Below are 27,957 nucleotides of genomic sequence, written 5' to 3' on the forward strand. Positions count from 1 at the left end.
ATTTTTTCCAGTGATATCCTTAATATTTTATTGTTCAAGTTTAGGTCTATTATATAATTTACATTTATACTAAAAGTTTTTGAACAAAAAATATTTTGTAGAGAGGGTTATAAGAGATTTACCTTAAACAGTTCTCTATGGCAAATAAGTGAAAATAATGTCTTTGTAGTTCCATTTCTTTTGGGTTAAAAAAAAAATCAGAGGCATTTGGGAAACATCAGCAATGTATTCTGTCAAGGATGATATGTGCTTTGCCACTAAGTTTCTACTATTATTTACCCCATAGTATGGCTTTTTTATCTGATACTCCCGATTCAATAACTAGGTATAGAATATTTCTGCCCTAAATACTGGCAATTTGTTTTTAAAATGTTCATTTAAAATAAAAAGTAGCATTGAATAACAAATCAGACTTTAGCAAAATGAACATACAAAAGCATATTAAAAGTAGGTACAATCTTACAGACTCAAACCTAAGGATTTTAGGTAATTTTCCAATAATTTTTATTTCTAAGATAAAAGTATACAAATAAATTAAAAGGGAGACAAGAGAAAGAGAACTAAGGAAGAAACTATAGTTCAAGTGTCTTCTTTATGTCAAAACATTAAACGCTGTGTAGTGTACAAAAAGAGGAGATAAAAAAGAGTAGGAAAGAAAAGCCAAAAAAGAGTCATGCTGATGGCATTTACAGATAACTTACTGATTTATTACAACATGTATACCAAAGGACATGAGTAAAAAGATTTGTAATAAATTCATGCTTAATACTGATCTTAAATATATCACTCATCTCATCTAACTTAAAATATATATGTAGACGAAAACATAAATAAACTTACATTCTTCTTCCTTAGGATCAAGCTGTGTAACACTAACAGATAAACGGTCCACACGTTCTTGCAATGAGTTAACTCTGAAGGAAAAACTATGTGCTTCATTGAATAATTCTCCAAATATATCTTCAGCATATTTACCTAAGCAAAAATGAATCATATACCACAAAATTTAATGTGATCAGAAATAAACACTGAATAATATAACATTTAAAAGTGGTGTCCTGTTGAATTTGGCATTTATTTGAAACTACAGTTGACCCTTGAACAATATGGGTTTGAACTGGGCTAGTCCAATTTACACAGATTTTTTTTTCAATAAATATATTGGAATTTTTTTTTGGAGATTTGCAACAATTTAGAAAAGCCTGCAGATGAATCACATAGCCTAGAAATATCAAATAATGAAGAAAAGTTAAATATGTCATGAATGCATAAAATATATATAGATACTAGTCTATTTTATCATTTCCTACCACAAAATATACATGAATCTTTTATAAAAAGTTAAAATTAATCAAAACTTATGCACACAAACACAAACTGCACTTGGTGCCACTGACAGTCAAGAAAAATGTAAACAAATGTAAAGATGAGTATTAAATCATAATTGAATAAAATTAACTATAATACAAACTATATTACTGTAATAATTTCACAGCCACCTCCTGTTGATTGCAGTGAGCTCCAGTGTTGTGAGTATCCACTTAAAATGCTGTGTGAGCAGTTTGTCTGTCTAGTAAATTGAGTATCACAGTAGAAAGTAATCTCTCACGGTTCTTGCATAGTTTTTATCGTGTTTACTGCAATACCGTAAACCTTGAATAACACCATGGGACCCATATCTAGTGCCACTAGTGATGCTGGAGGTGCTCCCAAGAAGCAGAGAAAAGTCACAACATTACAAGAAAAAGTTGAATTGCTTGATATGTACCATAGATGAAGGGCTATAACTGCAACTGCCTGCCATTTCAAGGTAAATGAATCCGGTGGAAGGACCATTGTGGGAAACAAAAAAAGAAAGAAAAGGAAATTCATGAAACAGTTACTGTAGCTATGTCAGTAGGCACAAAAATCTTACTCTTTTTTGTGAAATATCTTTTTATCTCATTGAAAATGCAGCCTTTTTGTAGATGCAGGATTACTATAAGAAAGGCACACCTATAGACTAATACGATTTGAGAAAAAGCACACTTATTATGTGACGACTTAAAACAAAAGGAAGGTGGAGGATCTAAAGCTGGAGAATTTAATGCCAGCAAAGGATGGTTTGATACTTTTAGTAAGAGGTTTGGCTTTAAAAAAACATCAAGGTAACAGGAGAAGCAGCTTCTGTCAACTAAGAGGCAGCAGATGAGTTCCCAGACACCATTAAGAAAATCACTGAGGAGAAAGGATATCTGCCTGAATAGATTTTTAATGCAGGTGAAAATACTCTATGCTGGAAAAGAAAGGCCACATAGGACATTCAGTAGTAAGGTAGAAAAGAAAGCCCCAGGATTTCAGGCAGGAAGGGATAGGCTAACTCTACTGTTTTGTGCAAATGCAGTTGGGTTTATGATGCAGACTGCCCTTATTTATAAAAGCTGGTAACTCCCAAGCCTTGAAGGCAAGAGATAAACACCAGCTGCCAGTCTTTTGGTTGCACAACAATAAGGCCTGGACAAGGAGAACCCTCTTTCTGGATTGGTTCCATAGATGCTTTGTCTCTGAAGAGAGGAAGTATCTTGCTAGTGATGAACTATCTTTTAAAGTTCTTGTGATATTGGACAATGCTCCTGGCTACCCAGAACCCCATTAGTTCAGCATCAAAGGTATCAAAGTGCTGTGGTCCCCAGACTCCAGTCCACAGTCTGTTAAGAACTGGGCCACACAGCAGGAGGTGAGGGGTGGGTGAGCAAGCGAAGCTTTATCTGTATTTACAGCTGCTCCCCATCACTTGCATCACTGCCTGAGCTCTGCCTCCTGTCATATCATTGGTGGCATTAGTTTCCCATGAGCGTGAACCCTACTGTAAACTGTACATGTGAGGGATCTAGGTTGCGTACTCCTTATGAGAATCTCATGCCTGATTATCTGAGATGAAGCTGAGGCAGTGATGCTAGCACTGGGGAGCGGCTGCAAAAACAGATTATCATTAGCAGAGAGGTTTGACTGCACAGAGACCATAATAAATCAATTGCTTGCTGACTCATATCAAAACCCTGTCAGTCAGCTGCAAGTGACAATTAAGCTGCATCTGGTGGCAGGCTTTATAGTGGCAAGTGAGCATCTTACTTCAATTGCAAAGCTGCATCTGATGGCAGCCTTTATAGTGGCAAGTGAGTTGATGTACTTCAATTGCACAGCTGCAGCTGGTGGTAGGCTTTAAGTCAGAATCTAACACTTATTTTAGTCTGTGTGTGGCTCGCCCATTATTTTATTTATCATTTCCGTCCTCACCTCTTTCCTGCACTGCACACTTGTCTCGGTCACAGTTTGGGTAAGCCCACAAGCTAACCCTAGCAAAAATGAGTAAAAAACAAACACTGCTAGAGAGCTTCTTTGAAAAGGGAGAAAGACCCAATGATGAACAGTAGAAGACTAAGACTTCCAACAAAATGAAAGCTGCATTTAAAAGAAAATACCAAGAGTCCTACTTAAATTACAGGTTCACTGCAATAGGTGATTCATATAATCCAAGCCTGCTTTGTATATGTGGTGACTGAAGCCATGAAACCTTCAAAACTGCTTCGCCACATGGAGACCAAGCACCCTGCATTAAAAGACAAGCCTTTGGAGTTTTTCAAAAGAAAAAAAAGTGAACATGAAGAAGAGAAGCAATTACTGCAGGCCGCCACTTCACCAAATGTGTCTGCACTGACAGCATCATTCTTAGTGGCTAACCACATTGCTAAGGCTAAGAAGCCCTTTACTATTGGTAAAGAGTTGATCCTGACTGCTATTGAGGACATTTGCCGTGAACTTTTAGGAGAGGCTGCAGGTCAAAAGGTGGCATGTGTTCCTCTTTCGGCTAGCACCATAACTAGACAAACAGATGAAATAGCAGAGGATATTGAGGCACAACAGTTAGAGAGGATTAATGAGTCACTGTGGTATGCAATCCAGGCTGACGAATCTACCAATGTTGACAACAAGGCAACAATGCCTGTTTTTGTGCAATATATTTTTCAGGAGGATGTGCATGAGGATGTATTACGTGCATTTTTGTTGCCAACCAACACTACAGCTGCAGAACTATTCAAATCTTTGAATGATTACCTATCAGGAAAACTGAATTGGTCATTTTGTGTCGGTATATGCACTAATGGAGCGGCTGCCACGATTGGACAGCTTTCTGGTTTGACTACTTGGGTCAAGGAGTTTGCATCTGAATGTGAGTCTATGCACTGTGTCATCCATAGAGAATGGCTGGCTAGCCGAAAAATGTCACCTGAACTAAACATTTTGCAAGATGTGGTTAAAATTATCAACATTAAAGTACATGCCCCTAACTCATCTTTGTTCACGCAGCTCTGTGAGGAGATGGACACAGAGCACACACGTCTTCTCTTACACAGAGAAGTGAGACGGCTTTCTAAGGGTAGATCACTGGCCAGAGTTTATTAGTTATGAGAGCCGCTCCAGAGATTTCTTTTAGAAAAACAGTCACCACTGGCAGCACATTTCAGTGACACAGAATGGGGTCCTAAAACTTACTTGTGTGACATATTCAACCTGCTTAATGAGCTCAATCTGTCACTGCAGGGGAGAACAACTGTGTTTAAGTCAGCAGATAAAGTGGCTGCATTCAAAGCCAAACTGGAATTATGGGGGCAACAAGTGAACATTGGGATTTTTGACATGTTTCAAACATTAGCAGAAAATTTGAAAGAGAATGAGCCAGAGCATTCTTTTTCCCAGCTGGTGCATGACCACCTATCTCAGCTTTCAAAAGAGTTTGGACATTACTTCCCAACCACAAAAAGACCCCAAACTGGGAAGGAATGGATCCTCAACACATTTGTGAATAAGCCAGGTGAACTGACTTTGTCCGTGCTAGAAGAGGATCAACTGCTTGAGATCGTAAATGACAGTGGCCTTAAAAGTATGTTCGATACAACTTCAAATCTCCATACGTTCTGGATTAAAAGTCAAGGCAGAATATCCTGAGATTGCCACAAAAGCACTGAAAAGCCTGCTTCCATTTCCAACTATCTTTGTGAAGAAGGGTTTTCTGCAGTGAGAGCAACCACAAGGAGATTATGGAGTAGACTGGACATAAGCAACATACTTCAGGTGTCACTATCTGCCATCACTCCCAGGCTGGGACCATCTAGTTGTACGAAAACAAGCTCAGGGCTCTCACTGATTCTGCATTACAGTGAGTTGTATAATTATTTCATTGTATATTACAATGTAGTAATAATAGAAATAAAATGCACAATAAATGTAATGCACTTGAATCATCCTGGATCCAACCCCCCACACATCCTAGTCCATGGAAAAACTGTCTTCCATGAAACTGGTCCCTGGTGCCAAAAAGTTTGGGGACCACTGCTCTGAAGCATAAATGTTTGGAAATCACATCATCAAAGCTGTTTGAACTATCAAAGTAAAAGTAAATAGGCTCTGAGAGAGGGATCAATTGGTTATTTTATGTGCATGTGTTTATTTATTCTGGCTATCGAGAGGCCTTTTAAATTTAATTCCAGGTTCTCGACTATGTCAAGTGAGAAAGCTGCCAGAGGAATTAATTTCAGGTCGGTAAACTATTGTCAAACCTTGCTATGATATTTTATGGGTTTTTCTCTTTGTTTTTGAATCTTTATAAACTGCTTAGAAAATGCCTATATGGTCTCTGATTCTAAACACGAAGCACTCAAAACCCAATTTAGTTATATTTTCACAATGTGTTTATATTTTCCAGAGTTTGGCTACATGACCAGGTGCCTGCTGACAGATGTTGCTTATATGGACTATATTAGACTTGAAAATTCCTTCAATTTTTATCTTTAAGATATGTAATCCATGCGTTAGTACTGCAATTTAAATTAATTATGATTATTAGTTCTAAATTCTATATTAGGTATATACCTAAGACAAGATGCCTGTATTAGATCCAAAATTCATTTTAATTTTAAGAAATAGTTTATACAAAGTTACTGTCATTTCTATGCTCTTAACATGTATTTTAATATTAATATGCTGATGTATTCATGTACATGTAAAACAAATTTTATATGAAGTCATGTTATATTAGACTCAATCAGTGCTAGATTACAAAAGTCAGCAATATATCTTTAAACAATATGGTTAATCACATGTTAATACAATATCTGGGAACTATAAGACTCTTCTTTTGACTAGTTTCAAAAGTACATTCTATAATATAATGGCTTTCCTAAGGAAAAAACAACTAAACAATGGAATATTTTAGTGATTCACTGCCAATAACTAACCTAAAAAAAATAACCACCAAAAGGAACAAGAAATATACTTAAATTCAAATAAGTAGCCTTTTATTTATTCTCACGACTATTTCACAGATAATGCAAATATGTAGTACTCTCACAAAGAGCATTCAAATGTAACTTTTTATGTTGTTCTCACTACAGATGTGTATGCCCAAACTTTCTCACTTGAAACAAATTAGATTAACAGTCTCTTGTGCTAAGTACTCAATTATAAAAGAGAGGACAAAAGCTAAAAGAAAGATAAGCCTGCTTATCGGCAGAATCTATATGGCTGACAAGATAAATCCAGGACAACTTGCAGAATATATCTAGGCCAAGAATACCTTGTTTTATCTTTAAAATGAAAGATTAATGTCTTATTAAAAAGCTAATCCTTGAATTCAAAAGATAAACTGGATTTCTTAAAAAAAATTTTAACTGATTAAATTTAGAATAATGGGAAATAATTGGTTTAATTTCTTAACCAAGCTCTGTTCTGTAATCTTATAATGGGAACACACTGTCTCCTCCCCACCTGCCTCTTCCATTGGCCTTTATCCTCTGGCCAACATGTTTGCCTTCTGTCTCCCAGAGGCCAGGTTCATGTGCTGTTTCCACAGCAAGCTGCATTATCAGACTCTTGACTAATATTCTCATGTGCCTTAGACAACTCACTTGATTAGCAGTATCTGATTCACGATGGCCCCACACCTTTCACTTAGATATTTGATAATATAAAAATATTTCCCTAGGCTAATTAAATACATACAGAGAGAGAGAGACACTAATGTTTTAAAACACAAATAGTTGCAGTCTCTAAAAAGAGTAAATAGTGATAACAATAAAGCAAAACTACGACTCTGGTCCTACCTTCCACAGATCAAATCATATGTTAAAAAGCAATCTTAGTAATTCTCATTCATGATGTGATTCTGTGCCTAAAGATTCTGTCCTTATTTCCCTTTCTCAGAAGAAAAGTTCAGGGCAAGAAGAAATTATTCTAAAACTCATTGATTTTACTTAAAATGAGTACATTTTTCAGGATAATTTTGTTTGCTTCTCACCAAATAGTTCCCCCCAAATTAATCACATCTTCTTAATACTCTAAAGCATAACATTCTGGTTTGTAATATTTTTAATTGATATATACTTACTCAGGCTACTTAGTTGTCTAATTATATTTGCCAAGGAAATATTGGTTACGCATTCCAGTTCATTCTTAATGCCTCTAGGCAGTGCTGTGTGGCACAAGTGCCTAGGATCAATGTTTCTTTTCACTAATGGCATCTTGAGATCAACCCCTGTGCCAGTTCACCTATAAGAAATCAAAAAATAAATTAACAACATTCAATTTCAACCAACACAGAGTAAGATGCTATCTTTCATATTAAAGAACAAAATGCAGTTGACCCTTGAACAACACAGGTTTGAACTGCTTGGGCCCACCTACATGTGGATTTTCTTCCATCTCTGCCACCCCTGAGACAGCAAGGCCAATCTCTCCTCTTCCTCCTCCTCTTCAGCCTACTCAACATGAAGAGGGCAAGGATGAAGACTTTTATGATGATCCACTTCCACTTAATGAACAGTAAATATATTTTCTCTTATGATTTTCTTAATACTATTTTCTTTCTCCAGCTGACTTTATAGTAAGAATACAGTATATAATACATATAACATACAAATGTGCTAATCAACTGTTTATGTTGTCAGCAACACTGATTAACAGGAGAATATTAGTAGTTAAGTTTTGGGAGAGTCAAGTTATACATGAATTTTCAACTGTGCAGGGGGTTGGTACCCTCAACACCTACTCTGTTCAAGGGTCAACTGTATTTGCTTGTATGAAGACAATGAAAATGGAATTACCTGATTAAAAGAATCAAAATTGATTTATTAACTTTGTTTCATTTTCAATTATTAGAATATCAACATTATATAAAATATTTTTTAAAAACTTGCTTTCAATGGCAGTTAATACATGGTGAATTCACAACACCATCATAATTATTCTCCTTACTCGTAGTAAGTTTTCACTTACTGCAGTGGAGTTTTGTTTTAGAGAGTTGGTGTGAGAGGACCTTAGTAAGTGCCTAAAAGGATTAAAGAAGCTGGGAGAGTAGTATCAAATTTACATTTCCACATAAAATGTACCAGATGTTCAATAGTTCAAAGATCAAATATTCCAATTTCATCAAAACCTACCAAATCTTTATTTAATTGATCAAAAAGTTCAACTTTCTTTGAATTACAGGTTGCCTCCACTTTTCATGTTTCCCATATGCACAAATTTCAGCTACCAGAGTTTAGTTAAATATTATAAAACCAGTTCCCCAACAACATGGTTCGAATTTCACTTACCACAGTATATTAACTGTGAGTAATTGCATGAATACAAATTTTATAGCTAGCACTTTTGTCCACGAATCAGTATGTTAATAAGAGATGCACATCATGATCAGTGACCAATAATCACTTCTTTAAAAGTCAGTTGGTGATTGGTCACCCCTCATTTGCTACTCAATTCATCTGCAGACAGCAAAGCATGTCACCCACGTTGCCTTCTTGCCTCCCAGTGCTAAACCCATGTGAAATTTTACTAAATGGATAGTTGAAAGAGGAATTGGCTAACAAAGATAAAAGCATAGCAAAAAAACCAAAAAATGATAACACTGAAAATGAAATTCAAATCCAATATAAGCAGAGTAACAGAAGAAATAGCTGACTGTGGGAATGCTGTCACTGCCACTATTTGAGAGCCTCTAGATATGCAGTCAGTAGAACTTAGTGAAGACAAACTTACAGATGTAAGTGAGGAATGTGGTTGTGACAAAAAACGAGTATGTTCCACAGGAGGTGATGCCAGCCAAAAAAACCACAAAAAACAAAAACAAACAAACAAAAACAACTTTAAAGTACCCCTCAGAGCTATTTCACAACATTGAAAGTGCAAAAGATATTAATATTTAATGGAATGTTGGAAGCTGATCCAAACTTAGAAGACAGAAGTGTGACAATTTGCCAAGGCACAGAAAAGATGTTTACTCTGTTAGCTCTGCTATTTTAAGTTGTACACAGCAGAAGGCACTGTTCAAATTGCTCTTGATAACTATTTTTTTTACAAAGAATTAAAACACTAATTCTAATTGTTTTCATGTTTTAAATTACATTGTGCCAAATAAATGTTTTATTTTTTAAAATTTCCTTATATAGTTTAACCAACAATAGAATTTTTAATGTTTTGACAAAAATTTTTAAAGAGGATAGAACAATTATAATTTTTCCCACTCATTAAAATCATTTTGCATAGTTTCAACTTGCATGGTCATTTTTATAGTCCCACACTACTGTGGAACGTGAGGACTGACTGACTGTACCTACCTACTGGTTAACAATGACTACAGAAGGAAGTTATTAATTACTAAGCTTTAATGACTACCAAATGAGACGTTTTGGATAAATCCAATTGCACTGAAGTATTACCTATCAACATCCTTTCAAAAACAAATTTTTGTGTAGAATTTGTCTCCTCTGACCTATTTGTTCACCATTCACTCTACATTTTAAATCATTTTAAACTGTGCAATATGAAACATATAGAAAAAAACATCTAAAATAAAGTTGTATAACTCAATGATTTAAGCACTCATGTAACCCCATATAAGAAATAAAATATTGCGTGGACCCCAGAACCCTTCCACTTTGGTTGTCTTCCCAATCATCCTTTCTTACCTCTTCCCCAAGGTAACCTCTACTCTTTTATAATAAGTATTTCCTTGTTTTTCTTCCTGTTTTCACCACTTATGCAAGCAACTCTAAACACTATGGTTTGATTGCTTTTTGAAGTTTGTGTAAATGGAATAATAAAATACATATTTTATTTCACATGGTATTTATAACATTCATCTATTATTGCTTTGTGTAGATGCAGGTGTTTTCGCTGCTGTAGAAAATTCCACTGTATGACAACACTACAATTTATTTACTCATTCTAATGTTGATATGAGTTGTTTCCAGTTTGAGGCCATTATGCATAACACTATCCTAAACATTCATGTACATGTGTCTTAGTGTACACATTTCTGTTGTGCATATATTAATACTTTAAGAAAATAGCCAAGTTAAGGATATATACAGCTTCAGCTTTAGGAAAGGATGCCAAACTGTTCCAAAAGTGACTACCAATGTATACTCCTTTCAGCAACGTAAGAGGCTGCTACTGCTCCACATCCTCACAAAACTTGATACTGTCATTTTCCAAATACTAGCTATTCTTGAGGATATGTTGTGGCAACTTATTGTAGCTTTGTGCTTCCCCAATTACCGAATTTAAGCAGCTTTTCCTATGTTTATTGGTCTTTTGGATTTTTCTCTCGAGAAGTGCCTGTTCAATGCTCTTGCCCATTTGCCATTTGTTATATTAGGGCTGATTTGTAGAAACACTGAATATGAACCATCTGAAGGTTATAAATGATACAGATATCTTCTCCTCTGTCACTTGTTATTTCACTCTCTTAATGATGTCTTTTAATTAACAGAAGTTTTTACAATCAATATGATAGAATATATCAATCTTTTCCTTTTAGGTTTCGTACAAAAGCACAATTTTTGAAATCTTTTTCTATACCAAGATTATAAATATGACATTCTATGTTATCTCTTAGCTTTACTGCTTTGTCTTGCACTTTTAATGTGTAATTGACATGGAATTAACTTTTGTGAACGCTATGATACAGCATCAAGTTTATTATGTATTATTTCAGCACCATTCATTTAAAAGATTATTCTTTTTCCATTGCTCCACAGTGGCACTTTTATCATAAATCAAGTTTCTATTTATTTTCAAATCCAATTTTGGGCTATATGCTATTCCATTGTTCTGTCTAACCTGGAGCTAATGACACACTATCTTATTAATAATTAGTGGGCACGCCTGTAATCCTAGTACTCTGGGAGGCCGAGGCGGGTGGATCGCTCGAGGTCAGGAGTTTGAGACCAGACTGAGCGAGACCCCGTCTCTACTAAAAATAGAAATAAATTATCTGGCCAACTAAAAATATATATAGAAAAAATTAGCCGGGCATGGTGGCGCACGCCTGTAGTCCCAGCTACTCGGGAGGCTGAGGCAGTAGGATCGTTTAAGCCCAGGAGTTTGAGGTTGCTGTGAGCTAGGCTGATGCCACGGCACTCACTCTAGCCAGGGCAACAAAGCGATATTCTGTCTCAAAAAAAAAAAAAAAAAAAAATTAGTGGGGCTTTATAGTAAATCTTGATTTCCAACAGGGCAAGCTCTCCTACCTTGTTCTTTGCAAATGTCCTGTTTGTTCTTGGCCTTTTGTATTCCCATGTAATTTTTAGAATCAAATCATCAAGTCTCTCACACACACACACTCCCCTACTGAGAACTAGATTGGAACTATATTAAATCTATAGATCATATTGCGAAGTACTTTTATACGTTTCTTTCTATCCATGAATAACGTAATGCTCCAATTATTTCAGGATTTTTAAATGTCTCTCAATAATGTTTTACAGTTTTATGAACAGAAGTCTTATACATCCTTGGATTTATTTGTATGTAAATGATTTTTATAATACTGAAAATGGCATATATTTAAATTTTATTTTGTTGCATATACAGAAAATAAATTGATTTTTTAATATTGGCCCTATATACAGAGACCTTCCTAATAATCTCTAATAACCTATTGGTAATTATTTTGGATTTTTAAGTATACACAATCATATATGAATACTGACTATTTCCTTTCTAATCCATCTTTTATTTCTCTTTCTTGCCTTAGCACACTAGCTAGAACCTTTAATACAAGGTGAAACAGAGGCGATGACAGCAAACATTCTGGTCTTTTCCTGAACTCAAAGGGAAAGCCTTCAACACTTCACAAGATGTCTGCAATAGGGTTTTTGTTATTGTTTTTGCAACACCCTCCAATAGATTAAAGAAGTTCCTTTTCTTAGTTTGCTAAGACTTAAAAATCATGAATGATGTTGATTATATCAAATGTTTTCCCTACATTTACTATGATAATCATGTGACTCTTATTCTTTTAATGTAGTGAACTATATTGTTTGATTTTTTTGTTGTTGTTAAGCAACTCTGCATCTTTGGAATAAATACAACTTTGTTCAGATGTATGTAGTAGGCAGAATAGTGGCCTCCCAAAGCTGCTCACCTTCTTATTCCCTCCAATCTGTGAATATGTTACATTACATGGCAAAGGGGAATTAAGGTAGTAGATGGAGTTAAGGTTGCTAATCAGCTGATGGCAAAATAGGGAGATTATCTCTTTTTTGTATTTTTCTGGATTTGGTTTTGTTTTGTTAATATGGCTAGTATTTTCGCACTTATGTCCATGAGAGAAAATGGTCTATTATCTTCCTTTCATGTAATGTCCTTGAAAAGTTTTTTTTGTATTAATTTCTAGCTTAATGGCATTGTGATCAGCAAATATACACTGTATGACTTCAACCCTATAAAATGTGTTTACACTTACTTTATTGTCCAACATAGTCAATTTTTGTAAACATTCCAAGTATACTGAAAAAGAATGTACATTTTGTTGTTAGTTGTTGTAATGTTCCACATGTCCCTTAGTAGAGTTGCTAATGTGCCCAAATCTTCTATAGTCATGTTCATTTTTTGTCTGCTGGTTCTGTCAGAGACATGTGTTAAATCTCCCACTATGGCTGTAGATTTGTTAAATTCTCCATGATTTATGTATTTTAAGACTATGTTATTAGGTACATTTACCATTATGAAATTCCCTCTTTACCTCTAATAATATAGTTTTTTGCTTAAAAGTCTACTTTGACATTAATATAGTTATACCAGCTTTCTTTTGGTTTGTGTTTACATCATAAAGTTTTTCCTATAATTTTCCTTTTAACCTTCTTATATCCTTATGTTTTAGACATGTCTCTTCACAGAATACAGTTAGGTGCTTCCTTTTCATTTCTTTTTCTTTAATCAATCCAGTCTGTTAACCTTTGAATACTTTATTGGTATACAGCTAATGTTCCTTTTGCCCAGAATACTCTACTTGCCCACATTCTCTATTTTCCTTACTCCTACTTGTTACTCAAATTTTAGCTCAAATGAGAGCACTCCCTGATTCGCCAGCTCCAACTAGATCTGGTCCTCTGTTAAAATTCTCTCATAGCAACCTGTGATTTTTCCTTATAACACTGGTCTCAATTTGTAATTATGTATCTTCATGATTGATTTCTGTCTCCTGTATGTGTTTTGTTCCTCACAGTATACTGGGTACCTGGTACATGCTTGGCACATAAACCTTATTATCCCAGCACTTGAGAAGCCAAGGTGGGAGGACACTTGAGGCCAGGAGTTTGAGACCAGCCTGAGCAACACAGAGAGACCCTGTCTCTACAAAGAATAAAAAAAATTAGCCGGGTGTGCTGGCATGCACCTTCCCAGCTACTCCTGAGGCAGGAGGATTCCTTGAGCCCAGGAGTTTGAGGATGCAATGAGCTATGATGGTGCCACGGCACTCTAGCCCAGGCAATAGAGCAAGACCCTGTCTCAAAAAAAAAAAAACAAAAAAACAAACAAAAAAACCCAATTACATATATATTTGTTCAATACCTTAGAGAAATTCTTAACTCCAGTTCAAATCTCTCTCTTAAGCTGCAGATGTAAATATGCAGCTATCTCCCGGACATCTGTACTTGGAAGTTCTGTAAGATCTCTCAAATTCAATATGTCCAAAACTAAACTCATGATGTTTCCTCTTCAAATCTAGGTATTATCTTCAATTCTACCCTACCACTGCAGTCCCTATCTACATTAAAAACAAAATCAAGCCTTATTAATGTTAACCTCACTAACAACTCTCATATTCTACCCTTCCTTTTCTATTCCAACTAATCATCTCACTTGGCAGTCTTACAGCTTCTCCCTGCCATTCCATCTACACCACACTCTCACTAATCCAACTCATCCCACACCATAGCTTTAAGAACATAGTAGTCCCCACTTATCTGAGGGAGATACATTCCAAGACTCCCAGTGGATGCCTAAAACCATGGATAGTACTGAACCCCATACAATCTTTTTTTCTATACATACATGGATAATGTTTAATTTATAAATTAGGCACAGTAAGAAATTAACAATAACTAATAAAATAGAACAATTATAACAATGTACTGTAATAAAAGTCATATAAATATGGTCCCTTTTTCCCAAAACATCTTATTGTATTTGTGATATTGTGAAATATACATTTGGTCTTCAATCCCATTTCCTGACATACAGCTTGTAAAATCCTTAGAATTTCCAAAGTGACGTCTCTTTGTATGTTAATGACTGACTGAGGGCTGGCAGCCCCTTGGTCACTTGAAAGAGCAAGGCAGGATTAGAGGGTTGGGATTTTCAGTCCCATTCCTCCCAACATCTGGAGAGGGGAGAAGGGCTGAAGGTTAAGTTGATCCCCTATAACCAATGGTTTAATCAATCATGCCTATGTAATGAAGCCCCCATAAAAACCCAAAAGGACTGGGTTCAGAGAACTTCTGATAGCCAAACACCTGGAGGTTCTTGGAAAGTGGCCTGCCCACAGAAGGCATGGTAGCTCCACACCCCTTCCCCCATGCCCTACCCTATGCATCTCTTCATCTGTATTCTTTGTAATACCCTTTATAAGAAATTGGTAAATGGAAGTTTTTCCCTGAGTTCTGTGAGTGGCTCTGGCAAATTAACCAAACCCTAAGAAGGGGCTTATGGGAACACCAACTTGAAGCCGATCAGTCAGAAGTTCTGGAGGCCCAGACTTGCAACTGGTGCCTGAAAAGGGAACAGTCTTGTGGGACTGAGCCCTCCACTGTGGAATCTGATGCTATCTCCAGGTAGACAGTGTCAGAATTGAGTTGGAGGACCAGCTGGTATCCACTGCAGAACTAACTGCTGGCTTGGTGTATGAGGAGAAATCACACACAACTGATCACAGAACTATTCCTTTTCTTAGAGTTTCTTCCTGCCATTCCATCTATACTCTCACTAATCCATCCCATTGGATTGGTAGTTGCTGTGGTGTGAGAGCAGAGGAAAAAAAAACACGCTGAGTGTGTTTTTACCACTCAGAGTACTGTACTCACCTTTATTGTGATGATGTGAGATGATAAAATGCCTACCTAATGAGATGAAGCGACGTAAATGACTTAGGCATTGTGATGCAGTGTTAAGTTTACTGTTGACCTTCTGACAATACATCAGAAGGAGGATCATCTGTTTCAGTTGATCCTGGATCACTGAACCATGATGATGTCAATGGCTGAATGTCAGGAGCAGATGATGTCAATGACTAATGGGCAGCAAGGATAGCTGGACAAAGGAATGATTCACACCCCAGGCAGGATGGAATGAGACGGCACAAGATGTCATTATGCCACTCAGAATGGCGTACAATTTATAAGTTATGAATTGTTTATTTCTGGAATTTTCTGTTTAATGATTTTAGACCCAGTTGTGGGTAACTGAAACTGGGGAAAGCAAAACCATGGATGAGGACTATCGTATTATCAAAATTTTGAATCTGGTAATATCCGTCTCCTGCAAAAACAAACCCTTCCATGGTTTCTTGCTGTCAGGATAAAATCCAAACATGATGTACAGGTTCTTCAGGATTTACCCTTCCCTTTCCCACTTCCTCTGGCCTCATTTCTCACTATCTTCCTACCTTACACCCTAATCACTCCAAACACACCTTGCTGTCTTACAGTCCTGCCTCTTCTCATGCTGCTTTCTGTCTAGAATGCTTTTTACTTTTTTATCCTTACAGAGTATACTTAATTGTTCAAGACTAGCTTCAAGCATCACCTCTTTTCTGAAGCTTAACTTAATTTCACTTAAGAGAACAAAACTATTCTTTTCACCAACCAAAATAGAAGTATACATATTCTTAAAAAGTAGCAAAGTACATCAGTATGCATCATAGATGAGAACAAGCCTACTCACAGACTCCTGCACATGATTTATGCCAAGATATGGAAAAATTTACATATCTCCAATCCTAAGTTTTTCTCTCACCTTCAGGCTAGGCCTCCTCTTATCTCTGGATACATATTTTCAAATATTTGCTGGTTATCTCTTACTCAACTTCCCTATGAATAAGCTTCAAAATCAATGAGACCTAAACCAATGTAATAATTCTCCCCACCAAAAACCTGGCTCTTTATTTCTTATATTAGTTAATAGCTCTATCAAATAGTAGCTAAGTTAGAAATAATGGAATCTTTGTTGACTTCTTGTAATCTCACTATATTTGATCTGTATAAAAATATCCATTAGATAAATTCCTAGCAGAAGAACTGCTGGCATCAAACTGTTAGTGTATGCCTCAAAAATTTTGAAAATATCAACTTTCCAAAAATTTTTTAAATTTTTTATTTCCATACCCTCACAAACACCAGGGAAAACACTTTTTAATTCTTACACTATTGTCTGTAAGATATAGCATACTTTATTTAACACTCCCTAATGTTAGACATTTTGGTGACTTCCAGATTTGTACAGAAAATAATACTTACATTTAAACTTTTTTGTTTTAATTTTGATTTTAAAAGGGATAAACTTTCATTATATAAATCTTTGTCTAAGTTTCTGGTTATTTTCTTAGAATATGAAAAACTAAAGGCTTTTGAAGTAGTTATTTCCAAATTATTTCCCCTAAGATTATACACTTTTCATTCTTACCACACATGAGGGTATTTTACTACTTTCTCAGCTCCATTACTTACTATCTATAAGAACCTGGGCAAGTTAACTTCTCTGTGCCTTTATTTCCTCATCTTTAAAATGAGGATAATAACAACATCTACCTCAAGGGTTTGATGTGAAAGTTAAAATGATTAATACATGTAGGGTATGTATCAGTTTCAGAAAAGTCCCTGGCACATAGTGATTGCACAATAAATATTACTATCATAATTTCTCACCAACACTGAATATTAAGCAATAGAAGTGGCAGTACTCTCTGACTCATTTTAAAGTAGAAAAAAATGTCTGGAAGCAGCATCGGGGAACAAAGATCTTTTCCAAACTTAATATATGCAGGATGTATGGCTATCAATAGTACTTCCGCATAAGAGAGTATGAAATTAATTTTAGGCCAGTTTTTAGTTAAAACAAGGAGATGGAAGGTGTAAGTTTGGAGAAGAGGTTGAATATAACTGTATGTAGAAAAGTTTGCAGGTCATGGAAGCAGAAGTTCTCTGGAGCCTTGTGGAAGGATTTGGGAAGGCTGGAGAAATGGATCAAATGAGCTGTTCAAACGAGTATGAATTTGTGAGTTTGGAAGATAAAAAACAAAGAACGCTTATATCATACTTATGCCAGTTGATTTCTATGAGGCATAATGAAATTATTCTTTTAGATATTTTGAAAGCATATGGGCACTCTCTTGGGTTTATGCCATGGTCTGAAGGTGCATGCTATGGCATGCAGAAGTAAATATCCTTTCAAACTTTCCTGCATATAAACAATACAGCTAATTATTGGCATTGCAAGGACAGTAATCTCAGTTCTGACTTCCAATTCAGAATTTCCTTCATCATAACATGTTGACACATTCTCCTGAATCTTATTGATGGACTTACTAAAGAGTTACTTGGAATATACAATCATTTAAATATTGTTTTATATATGTTCTCACTTATAAGTGGGAGTTAAACTATGACTACTCATGGTCATACAGAGTGAAATAATATTAAATAGATATTGGAGACTGAAAACGGGGAAGGTTGGGAAGTGAGTAAGAGATGCAAAATTACCTCCTGGGTACAGTGTATACTATTTTGGTGATGGGTACATTAAATGCCCAGCATTCACCATTACACAATATATCCATGTAACAAAACTCCACTTGTACTCCCACATCCGTTGAAATTAAAAAAAGGAAGAAAAATAAATAAATATGGTTTATTATTCCTTAGTTTTATCATTGTTTGCTACAAAGCTCATTTGCTGTTTTCTTGCCCACTCAGTCTTATGAGATCTTTACGTAATTTTTCATCTTGGCATTTCACTACGCAGAGGATTGGTTTGTCATTTCAAACCTGGGCATTTCAACATGTACTTTTCCTGGATGTTTTTAAAATACAAAATAAAACCAGTGCCTCACTGTTTAATCCTCACTGTTAGTAATTTTCAATTCAGAAAAGCCTATTTTTAAAAGAATCTTACCCTGGAAGAAATATTAAAAACCAACCAATTAATATCTCATTTTTGTAGATGAGCAAACTTCCCTGAAGAAGTTAAGAAACTTCTCTAAGTTCACAAAATTAATAACAGAGTTGAGACCAGATTTTAAGTTTCCAGATTTTGCATCTACTGCTTGCTCTATTCTTAATCTGTTACTGTTTTTAAATCCATTTTGTATTGACAAATTTCACAATACACTAAAAGATTTTCAATGGTATTTTGAAGCTACAAATAATGTTCCCCAATTCCCAGATGATTACCTCCTTGAGTAAATATTTGTAGATTACATGTTATGATTAAAACACAGATAGTGAAAGGGATATAAAAGAAATTAAATAGCTTTACCACCCAGAAGCTTACAAAATAATCAGAAAGCAAAGATACATACCAAAATTTAAAAACAATAAAAATTAACATATGGCTAAAGTCTAAAGTAGGGTAAGAAAAATTATAAGCTATTCAGAGAGAATGAAATCAAAACAAGCTAAAGAGGTTAAGAAAGACAACATTTATATAGACCTGTGCTATCTAATACATTAACTGCTAGCCACAAATAGCTAAATTAAAATTAAGTAAATATTTAAAAAATCAGTTCTTCAGTCACATTAGCCACATTTCAAATACTCAATAGCCACACGTGGTTTGTGGCTGCCATATTAGGCAGGATAATTACAGAACACTACCATTACTGCAGAAAGTTTTACTGTGAACAGCACTGATGTCCATGATGGATAAAATGGCAGAGAGAGAGCATATTTTAAGTCAAGAAAAAGAGAGGAAAAACAAGGAAATTTGCTTGAAAGGACCACAGAGTTAAGAATAAAAGATAAACAAAAACATGCAATCAAATTGAAGATTTTGAACTTTGATAGTGAAGAATAAATAAGTCTTCTTAAAAAGGAGTAGAAGATAACAAACATTTTACCTTAAAGAGATTTGACTGTGTAATATGGAGTAAATGTGGAATGACTGGAGAGAGTAAACCACTGGGTCGTAGGGTATATATATACAAACATATGTACAGCTTTAGTAAATATTGTCAAATAGTTTTCAAAGTGCTTGAGCCAATTTATACCCCCACCAGCAACTTATGAGAGTTCCACCTGTCTGACATCCTTGCTAACACTTGATATTATACACTAATAATTTGATGATCTAAGCAAGATCAACCACATTTTATTCTAAAGTTTCATTTAGGCTATTAAAAATTTCAATCTAAAATCTTTGGCCTTTGGACAATATTATAATAAAATATTAATGTATTATTCTTGATTTAATCCTTTCTAGAAAATAAACAGTAAGTAGATAAAATCTTTTACATGCTATGGAAACAGTACTTCCTACATTCTGTAATGTAAGAATTCTATAAACTCAAGAATTCCAAGATTGGTCTAAACAATGACAGGATCAAAAAAATGCACACCTAAATAATTCATCCATGCTACAAGTTTAAATAACAAATAGAAACTTTAAAATATTAAATTTATATTTATAGACATACATTAAATCACAATATTCATTAATCACAATTTTGAGTCAAAAACTTAAACTTATAAAATCATCTGTTTTCTATTATGTTTGATTTTTAGCTGTACCCTTACCTGGGCTACTGTTTCTTCTGATCACAGATAAAAGAAAATATAAATATAGAAGAGGTGATAAATATGTTATTATCTTGGTTCTATTTCCAGATTTGGACATGGAAATACCATGCTGAATCAAATCAGTGAGAATAATCAACCTACATCTTATTTGAGTCTCACAATCATCCCTTTGCATACACATATTACCATTATCTTTTTGTTCTGTTTATAGAAAAAATATATACATACATATAAACTTTATTAAGGTATAACTGAAGCACAATATATGGCATTTGGCAGGCAGTATTCTAAGATGGCCACAGGATAATACAGCCCCTAGTGCTACTTCTGTGATTATAAGAGATATTTTAGAGATATGATTGTAGTCCATAATCAGTTGACCTTAAAATAGGGAGATTATCTAGGCAGGTTTAACCTAATCACACAAGTCTTTTGAAAGCAAAGTTTTCTCTAGCTCATAGCTGAGGAGGAAGCCAAACATTAGAAGCATGAGGGAAATTTGGCATGCCACTGCTGGCTTGAAGATGCAGGGGGCACTTGCAAATGACCTGAAATCAGCTCTAGGAGCTATAAGCAACCCTTAGCTGACACCCAGGAGGAAAATAGGAACCTCAGTCCTACAACTCCAAGGAACTTGAATGAGCTGGTAAACTGATTTTTCCCCAGAGCCTACAGAAAGGAATGCAGTCCAGTCAATACCATGGTTTCAGACTTCTGAGTCCCTAAGCAGAGAATCCAGCCAGGCACACTCAGACTTCTGATCTACAGCACTGTGAGATAATTAATAGGGATATTTTAACCTGTTAAATTTGTAGTAATTCCTTGAGCATACACTTGTGTAAAATTTGATTAGCTTTAAAAATCTTAACACAGTTTAATACTGTGAAATTAGCACAATCATACTCCCAAATTTTGTCCCTTTGTCATCACTTCCTCCTCTCATGTTCCCAAGTACCACTGGCCTTATCTCTATTACTATAGTTTGCTTGCTGAAGTCTATATGAATGGACTCATAAAGTAATAATTCTTTTTTGTCTGCCTTTTGTTGTTCAGCCTAATGATTTTGAGATTCATCTGTGTTGTTGCATGTATCAATAGCTCATTCATTTTTATTGTCAGATAGTAGGAGTTCATTGTATGAATGTACCATAATTTATGGACATTTGGGTCATTTCCAGTTTATTATTAGAAATAAAATTACTATGAACATTTTATACAAGTCTCTGTGTGGACACGTTTTTGTTTTTCTTGGGTAAATACTTAGGAGTGGATCAGTTGGGTTATATGTTTAACTTTTTAAAAAACTACCACACTGTTTTCCAAAGCAGTTTCAGTATTTTACATTCCGACCAACAAAGTTCAAGTTGCTCCATATCCTCACCAAAACTTGGTACAATCTTTCTAATTTTAGCCAATCTAGTGAGCATATAGTGGTATCACACTATAATTTTAATTTACATTTTTCTATCCTTGTAAAAGCTACCCCTATGAAAGCTTGGATTTTTTTTTTTTGGTGATAATTTAAAGTTTATGATATAAGCCTGAATTTACAAATACTCCATTGGAGTTGATATTATTAAAAAAATTTGATAAGCTATATTCTACTTGTATTCAAATATGAAAACAATATAAATAAGTTTGTTTTAAGGGGGGGGTGGGAAGAGTTGAGGGTACTTTTATAGTAAAAAATTAGAAGGATTCCTTTGAGTTCCAAAAGTAAATTTCAGGAGAAGCTGTGAATTCTCCTTTTCTGTATGTGGAAAAATGTTAGAGGAAGTGAGTTTCTACAAACTATTTGAATGATGCCAAAGAAGATGTACTGACAGGCAGAGAAACTAAGGTCTCTCTTTTTTTAAGTCTACTTTTTCCCACATATTTTTCAATGTTTCTATTTTGTTGTCTGTATACCTAATATAATACAACATCACACAGATAACACTGATGGGGATGAATAATTCTAAAAGAAAACTTTGTGTTTTAAAGTACTTAACAGTATCACACAGAAACACAAGACTTAAAAATAGCTTTTAATATTGAAGTGGAAGAGAATGAACCAAGTAATTTATTGATTTCTTTTAGAAAAGAAAAATAAGGTATCGCTAAGGGCAATACCTAAAATATACTGATACAGTCATGGTTTGAGCCAGTATGGTAATTACATATTATAAGCAAGTATCTTATGAGAAATACATAAAATTTAAAAATTTTCACTTGATTGCATTTTCATACAGAAGCAATAAGGATAAAAATGAAAGTGTGTTTTTCCCCAGATTTCACAAGTTATCTATTATTATAATAAGCATTTTCTATTATTAATAAAATTAACTATCTGAACCATATTCCTGAATATAATTACCTCTGATGGATAATTTACTGTAAATAGAACCAAACATTCCACAAATTTAGAGATACTGAAAGGGATTCTTTTCTTCTATCTTGAAGATTTTAAGTATTTTTCGGCCATGACTTCTATTCTAACTTTACTGTGCTAAAAAAAAAAATCAGAGAATTTGGATGAAAATTAAAATGCAAAGACTAAAGAGATCCGAAGCCTGGATCTTATGTAAATTTGTCCTTGGCGAAAGTCAGGCATATGTAAAAAATTCTGCTAAAAACACCCTAATGCCAAATAAGGGATAAAATTACAAATAGGATGGCTACTACTGATGAAACAGATACTTCTCAAAGAGATACCTTTACAGTGGATGACTTTACCTACGGTACTCAAAGGGATGGGCCTGGTGCTCTTATACCCTGAACCAATCAGACTCTTTACATATTCCCAATTTTGTCTAATTCCTAATTTTTTTCTACAGTGAAAATCAACATAGATTGATTTAATCTACAGCTCTTAAATATTTGGGCTCTTATTAATTAAACCACCCTTTAGCTTTCTTTTTGGACTCAATATATCAATATACCATCACAATCAGCATCTAAGTATGCTTTTTATCTGCTCTAAGGTCAAACTTGAACAGAAGCTAAAAGGGTAAAGATTTTCTTAAACTATTAATATTTTGCTATTATGTTTCCTGGCTTGGAATGAGGTTAAGAGACAAGAATTCTCTCAAGGCAAATATAGCACCAATAGGTTAAAGTGATGAGGAAACATTTAATTTGAACATAAATAAAAACTTTTTATATCAGAAATATCCAATAAGAAAGCCTCTGATTCTTTTACTAGATAAGAGGTTGGACTACATTATTGCTAAAGTGTCTTCCTGTTTGCAATCTTATATAATATAAAAGGGGACTTTTAAGGAATGAGTAGAGAAACACTTACATAAGCTTCATTTACCTCAAGATAAAATAAGTGAATAAATCACTCAGATGACTTACTTGAATCCATGCTCTATGCCATTAGCACAGCAATTTTTAAAAAATGATATAACTCATGTCAGAGTTAGCAGTGAAAATTAGAAACTACTATTCTATTTAGAAAGGATGTCTACTTTCCTCCCCAACTAGCTCAATACAATTCACCCTTCAATGCCCTAAACAAATCCTTCCTTTGCCATGAAAACCTTCTCAATATACCCAGTTCATGGTGAGTTATCCCTTCGTCTGAATTCAGAGTTCTATTCTCTATGCCACTTATTACTAACCAAATAGCTGCCTTGTGATCTTTCTTGAATTGTTTCATACATTATTTGAATTTTTCATGCTTATGTCTTATCTACTCAATTATACTATAAGCTCCCTGAAGACATGGATCATAGCTTATATTTCTTTCTATGTCCCATAGCAGCTAATAGCATTCTGCATTTTGACTGTTCAGAATTGGGTGAATTAGAATAGGAAATTATAGGCTACTTTAAAAACAGTGAAAGGCAAATTTGGTAGAAGTATAAATAAAGAGAAAAAGAGTATATATACATATATAAAAATAACATACAGATTAGTAGCGAGAATCAACCCTGCATTTGAAAAAAAAAAAGGCTGGGTGCAGTGGCTCACGCCTGTAATCCTAGCACTCTGGGAGGCCGAGGCAGGAGGATTGCTTAAGCTCAGGAGTTCAAGACCAGCCTGAGCAAAAACGAGACCCCATCTCTACTAAAAATAGAAAGAAATTAGCCAAACAACTAAAAATAGAAAAAATTAGCCGGGCATGGTGCCTGTAGTCCCAGCTACCAGGAAGGCTGAGGCAGAGGATCACTTGAGCCCAGGAGTCTGAGGTTGCTGTGAGCTAGGCTGACGCCACGGCACTCTAGTCCAAGCAAGAGAGTGAGACTCTGTTTCAAAAAAAAAAAAAAAAAAGACATCTGTTGAGTTAGAGAGAGCAGGGTTCTACACCAAGCTCCATGCAATTGTGTCATGTTATTTGCCAAAGATGCATAATAAAGTTGAGAACCATTGATATAGGGGATAAACATGGGACACTGTCAGATTCTGAGAGAAGGGATACTATCACTGAAGTGGAATGACATACAAGATTCTTTCCATATCTTTAATTCCATCTTTTGGCACCTGATAGGGGGTCTTCAAGTATCAACACGAACTGACACCAGATGTTAGCTGTTAGAGCCTAATGTCAGACCGTGGCCAGCAAACCAAATAAGTAGCATTATTCACAAGACCACGGTTAAAGGTTGAGTATCCCTTATCCAAAATGCTTGGGACCAGAAGTATTTTGGATTTCAGATATTTTTGGATTTTAGTTGAATATACATAATGAGATATCTTGGGGATGGGACTCAAGTATAAACATGAAATTCATATATGTTTCATATACACCTTCTACACATAGGCTGAAGATAGTTTTATATGTTTTAAAAAATTTTGTGCATAAAAAAATTTGCTTTAAGTACTTATGTGTGAAATTTTCCACTTGTGGTATCATGTTGGCGCTCAAAGTTTCAGATTTTGAAGCATTTTGGATTAGGGATGCTCTACCTGTACTTTCGGAAGCATCTATTTCAATATGGCCCTAAAAGAACCATGGCTTCCGCAATTTTTCCACTTCTCTTTAGTATTAAAGCAAACTTTTGAATTCAAAAATATCATCTTGAATGTTTTATCTAGTTAGAATACTAAGTCTAATTTAAAAACAAAATATACATTTCCATCACATAAAAGAAAACTGCATTAGAAATTAAAAGGCATATTTGTTACATCTCAGTATAAATAGTATTTATTATAGTTTAGCAAGAAGAATAGCTAATTCAAAATCAAGTTTCTAATGAAAACTATGAGCCTAGGAAGAATGTTAGCTAATTGCAGGACAGACTAAAATAATGGGACAGCTGAATATAGAACCCTTTTAGGGGCACCTGTATTTTACCACCGATGAATTGATGAGGCCCTGGGTTTAAACTGCTGGTAGTTGGAAAGAAGAAAAGAAAAATCATTAGATATGAAAGAATGAAGGTTTTGAGCCTAGGAGACTAGTGCTACCTTTAACTGAAATGGAAAAACTGAGAAGTTGGTTTCAAACTTGTAAAATCAACATTTTCTAATCCTGTCCCCATATACTTAAAAGTAGATATTTTCAAGACCATTCTTTTATTAATATAACTTCTTAAGTAGAAATTAGAAGTGGTTTTAAATTGATACCTGCTATCAGGAGTTGTTATTGAGATACACTACTTCTTAATTTTATCTTGAAGATTTTAAAGATGTTTTGTCCATAGCTTCTATTCCAGCTTTATTCCAACAGCTATCACAAACAGCTATTTTACTAATTACTGATTTCTCCACTACTGATTAAAAATAAGAACAAAAATAACATCTAACATTGATTATTCCTTTTTCCTCATATTAAAAGACGCTACTTTTTTCTTTGAATTAGAGCAACACAATATTATATAAGGCCTAAGGAGTAATTTAAACTTAACCAATTACTTTTAATTATAATAGAAAACTGGAGGATCAATACATTAAAATCCTCATTAATCATATTCTACCAATTGTGAATTTGAAATCTAGAAGAAATAAATGCAATTCTTGTCTAACCAGAAGTTTGAAATATTTTTTAATTTGAAAAATCTTTTGCTACCACTACTAAGGTGATATCTGACTGAAAACCATTAGCTTTAAAAGCTCAAGAAATCAGAATCCTTTTCAAGATGTCTTCCTCCAACTTCTAAGTTAAGTTAAACAGCAGTATTCTAAATTCATTAACTCAATAAATATTTTAAGTGCCTTTTATTTATGTTATTTATAAATAGTTTTATTTAGTACAACTAAACAGTATATTATATTTTCCAGCAACCTCATTTTACTTTTTACTACCATCTTATTTAGAAGAAAACATATGTCCCTAAGAGGTAAGTATTAATTAATGTTTCAATTAACTAGCAACCAAACTAATCCAAAAGCCTGATCAATTACTGTATGAATTTGGCTATCGCTGTTTCCTTCCTCGTATCAATCCCCTGAATGAGCTCATCACACTCACACAAGTCTCTTAAATAATAGAGGATCATTCTTCAGTCAAGGGTACACTTAGCTTGTTAAACTTTATTTGTCCAGACATTTTTACATGTTCAAGATATGTGAGATCTTATTTATCTACAGCATTATATTGTTTTACCTGAAGAAAACTGATAGCATATTGTTGCTTTCTACAACTTTCTGAAAAACTAAATAGGAATTCAACTACTCTTCACCATTCAGTAAAAAACTAGGCAAAAATTGTATCTTTTTCAATGCATTGTTACAACTATGTCTGCATTCCAGATTTCTCACTATTATGAACAATGTTACTTTGTCCTCTATGAACAGGCTACGTGACAGGAAGAACCATGGCCCAGCCTTAACCTGACCTCTATGAAAGGACCACAATTTCAGCAAAAACCTAATCCGTATAGGAAATCTTCAATTAATATATCATATATTACCCACACAAGCAAATAAAGAAAAGAGATCTAAAATAAAACACAAGGGGGACTTTGTTATCACCAACTGAGCTTAATAAATCTAAAGTTAATTATTAAGCAATTTTAAAAGAGCACAAGTAAGAGTGATGAAATTCAGAATCCTACCTATGTGCTGACATCTCTGAAGTGTTTATTGGGCACTTCGGTCAATATATTTTAAGAAAATACATTCAATATATTTTTAAAGAGTAAAAGTATTATAAACATATCAGATATTATTAGTTATGAAAAAAATTTCTGGTTTGGGGGACAGTTTCTAGAACATAAAAAGACAGTCTGCTTCTCCTCTCCTATTTTTTGTAGACTGTTTTGTGAGCATCTATTCTGACCTATTCACAATTTAACTTCTTCAGTGTTCAGTATTCTCAAAACAAGCAAGATATAAACTAAAATTTGTCATGCAAACAGCATATTTCTTGCTTCGGAAGTCATAAACAAAAGATAGAAGCAGAGAGAATACATCATGAATCATTCTATAAAGCTAGCATTTCCCTAATACCAAAAACAAACAAAGGCATGACAAGAAAACTAAAGACCAACATCTTTCATGAACACAAATGCAAAAATCCTCAACAAAATATTAGCAAATCAATTCCAACAATGTATAAAAAGAACTGTACACCAGGACCATGTGAGAGTTATTCCAGATATGCAAGGCTGGTTCTACACTAGAAAGTCAATTAACATAATCCATCATACCAACAAGCTAAAGAAGAAAAACTGCATGATCATGTCAAGAAATGCAGGAAAAGTATCTGGCAAAAAACAACACCCATTTATTATGGAAACTTTCAGCAAACTAAGAATGAAAGGTACCTGCCTCAACTTGATAAAGAACATCTATACAAAAACCTATAGCTAACATCATACTTAATGGTGAGAAACTAGAACCTTTCCTGCTAAAAATCAGAAACAAAGCAAGGATGTCCCCTTCTACCATATCAGTCCTAGATAATACAATAACAGAA

At 34.5% G+C, this 27,957-nt stretch overlaps 1 protein-coding gene across 2 annotated transcripts in view; it reads right to left on the minus strand.

Annotated features, from left to right (window-relative positions):
- The window catches only part of WASF1 (WASP family member 1), a 54,419-nt gene that overhangs the window by 11,744 nt on the left and 14,718 nt on the right, over positions 1 to 27,957 (minus strand). For both annotated transcript variants that reach the window (XM_045544173.1, XM_045544172.1), the window contains exons 2-3: positions 7,424 to 7,584; positions 841 to 975 (exon numbers count right to left, since the gene is read on the minus strand). In XM_045544173.1, coding sequence (XP_045400129.1) covers positions 841 to 975; positions 7,424 to 7,556 — 268 coding nt within the window. In that variant the 5' untranslated portion in view covers positions 7,557 to 7,584. The remainder of the gene's footprint in view (positions 1 to 840; positions 976 to 7,423; positions 7,585 to 27,957) is intronic.

The sequence above is a fragment of the Lemur catta genome, chromosome 2 (genome assembly GCF_020740605.2).
Source record: "Lemur catta isolate mLemCat1 chromosome 2, mLemCat1.pri, whole genome shotgun sequence".
In the NCBI taxonomy this organism is placed as follows: domain Eukaryota; kingdom Metazoa; phylum Chordata; class Mammalia; order Primates; family Lemuridae; genus Lemur; species Lemur catta.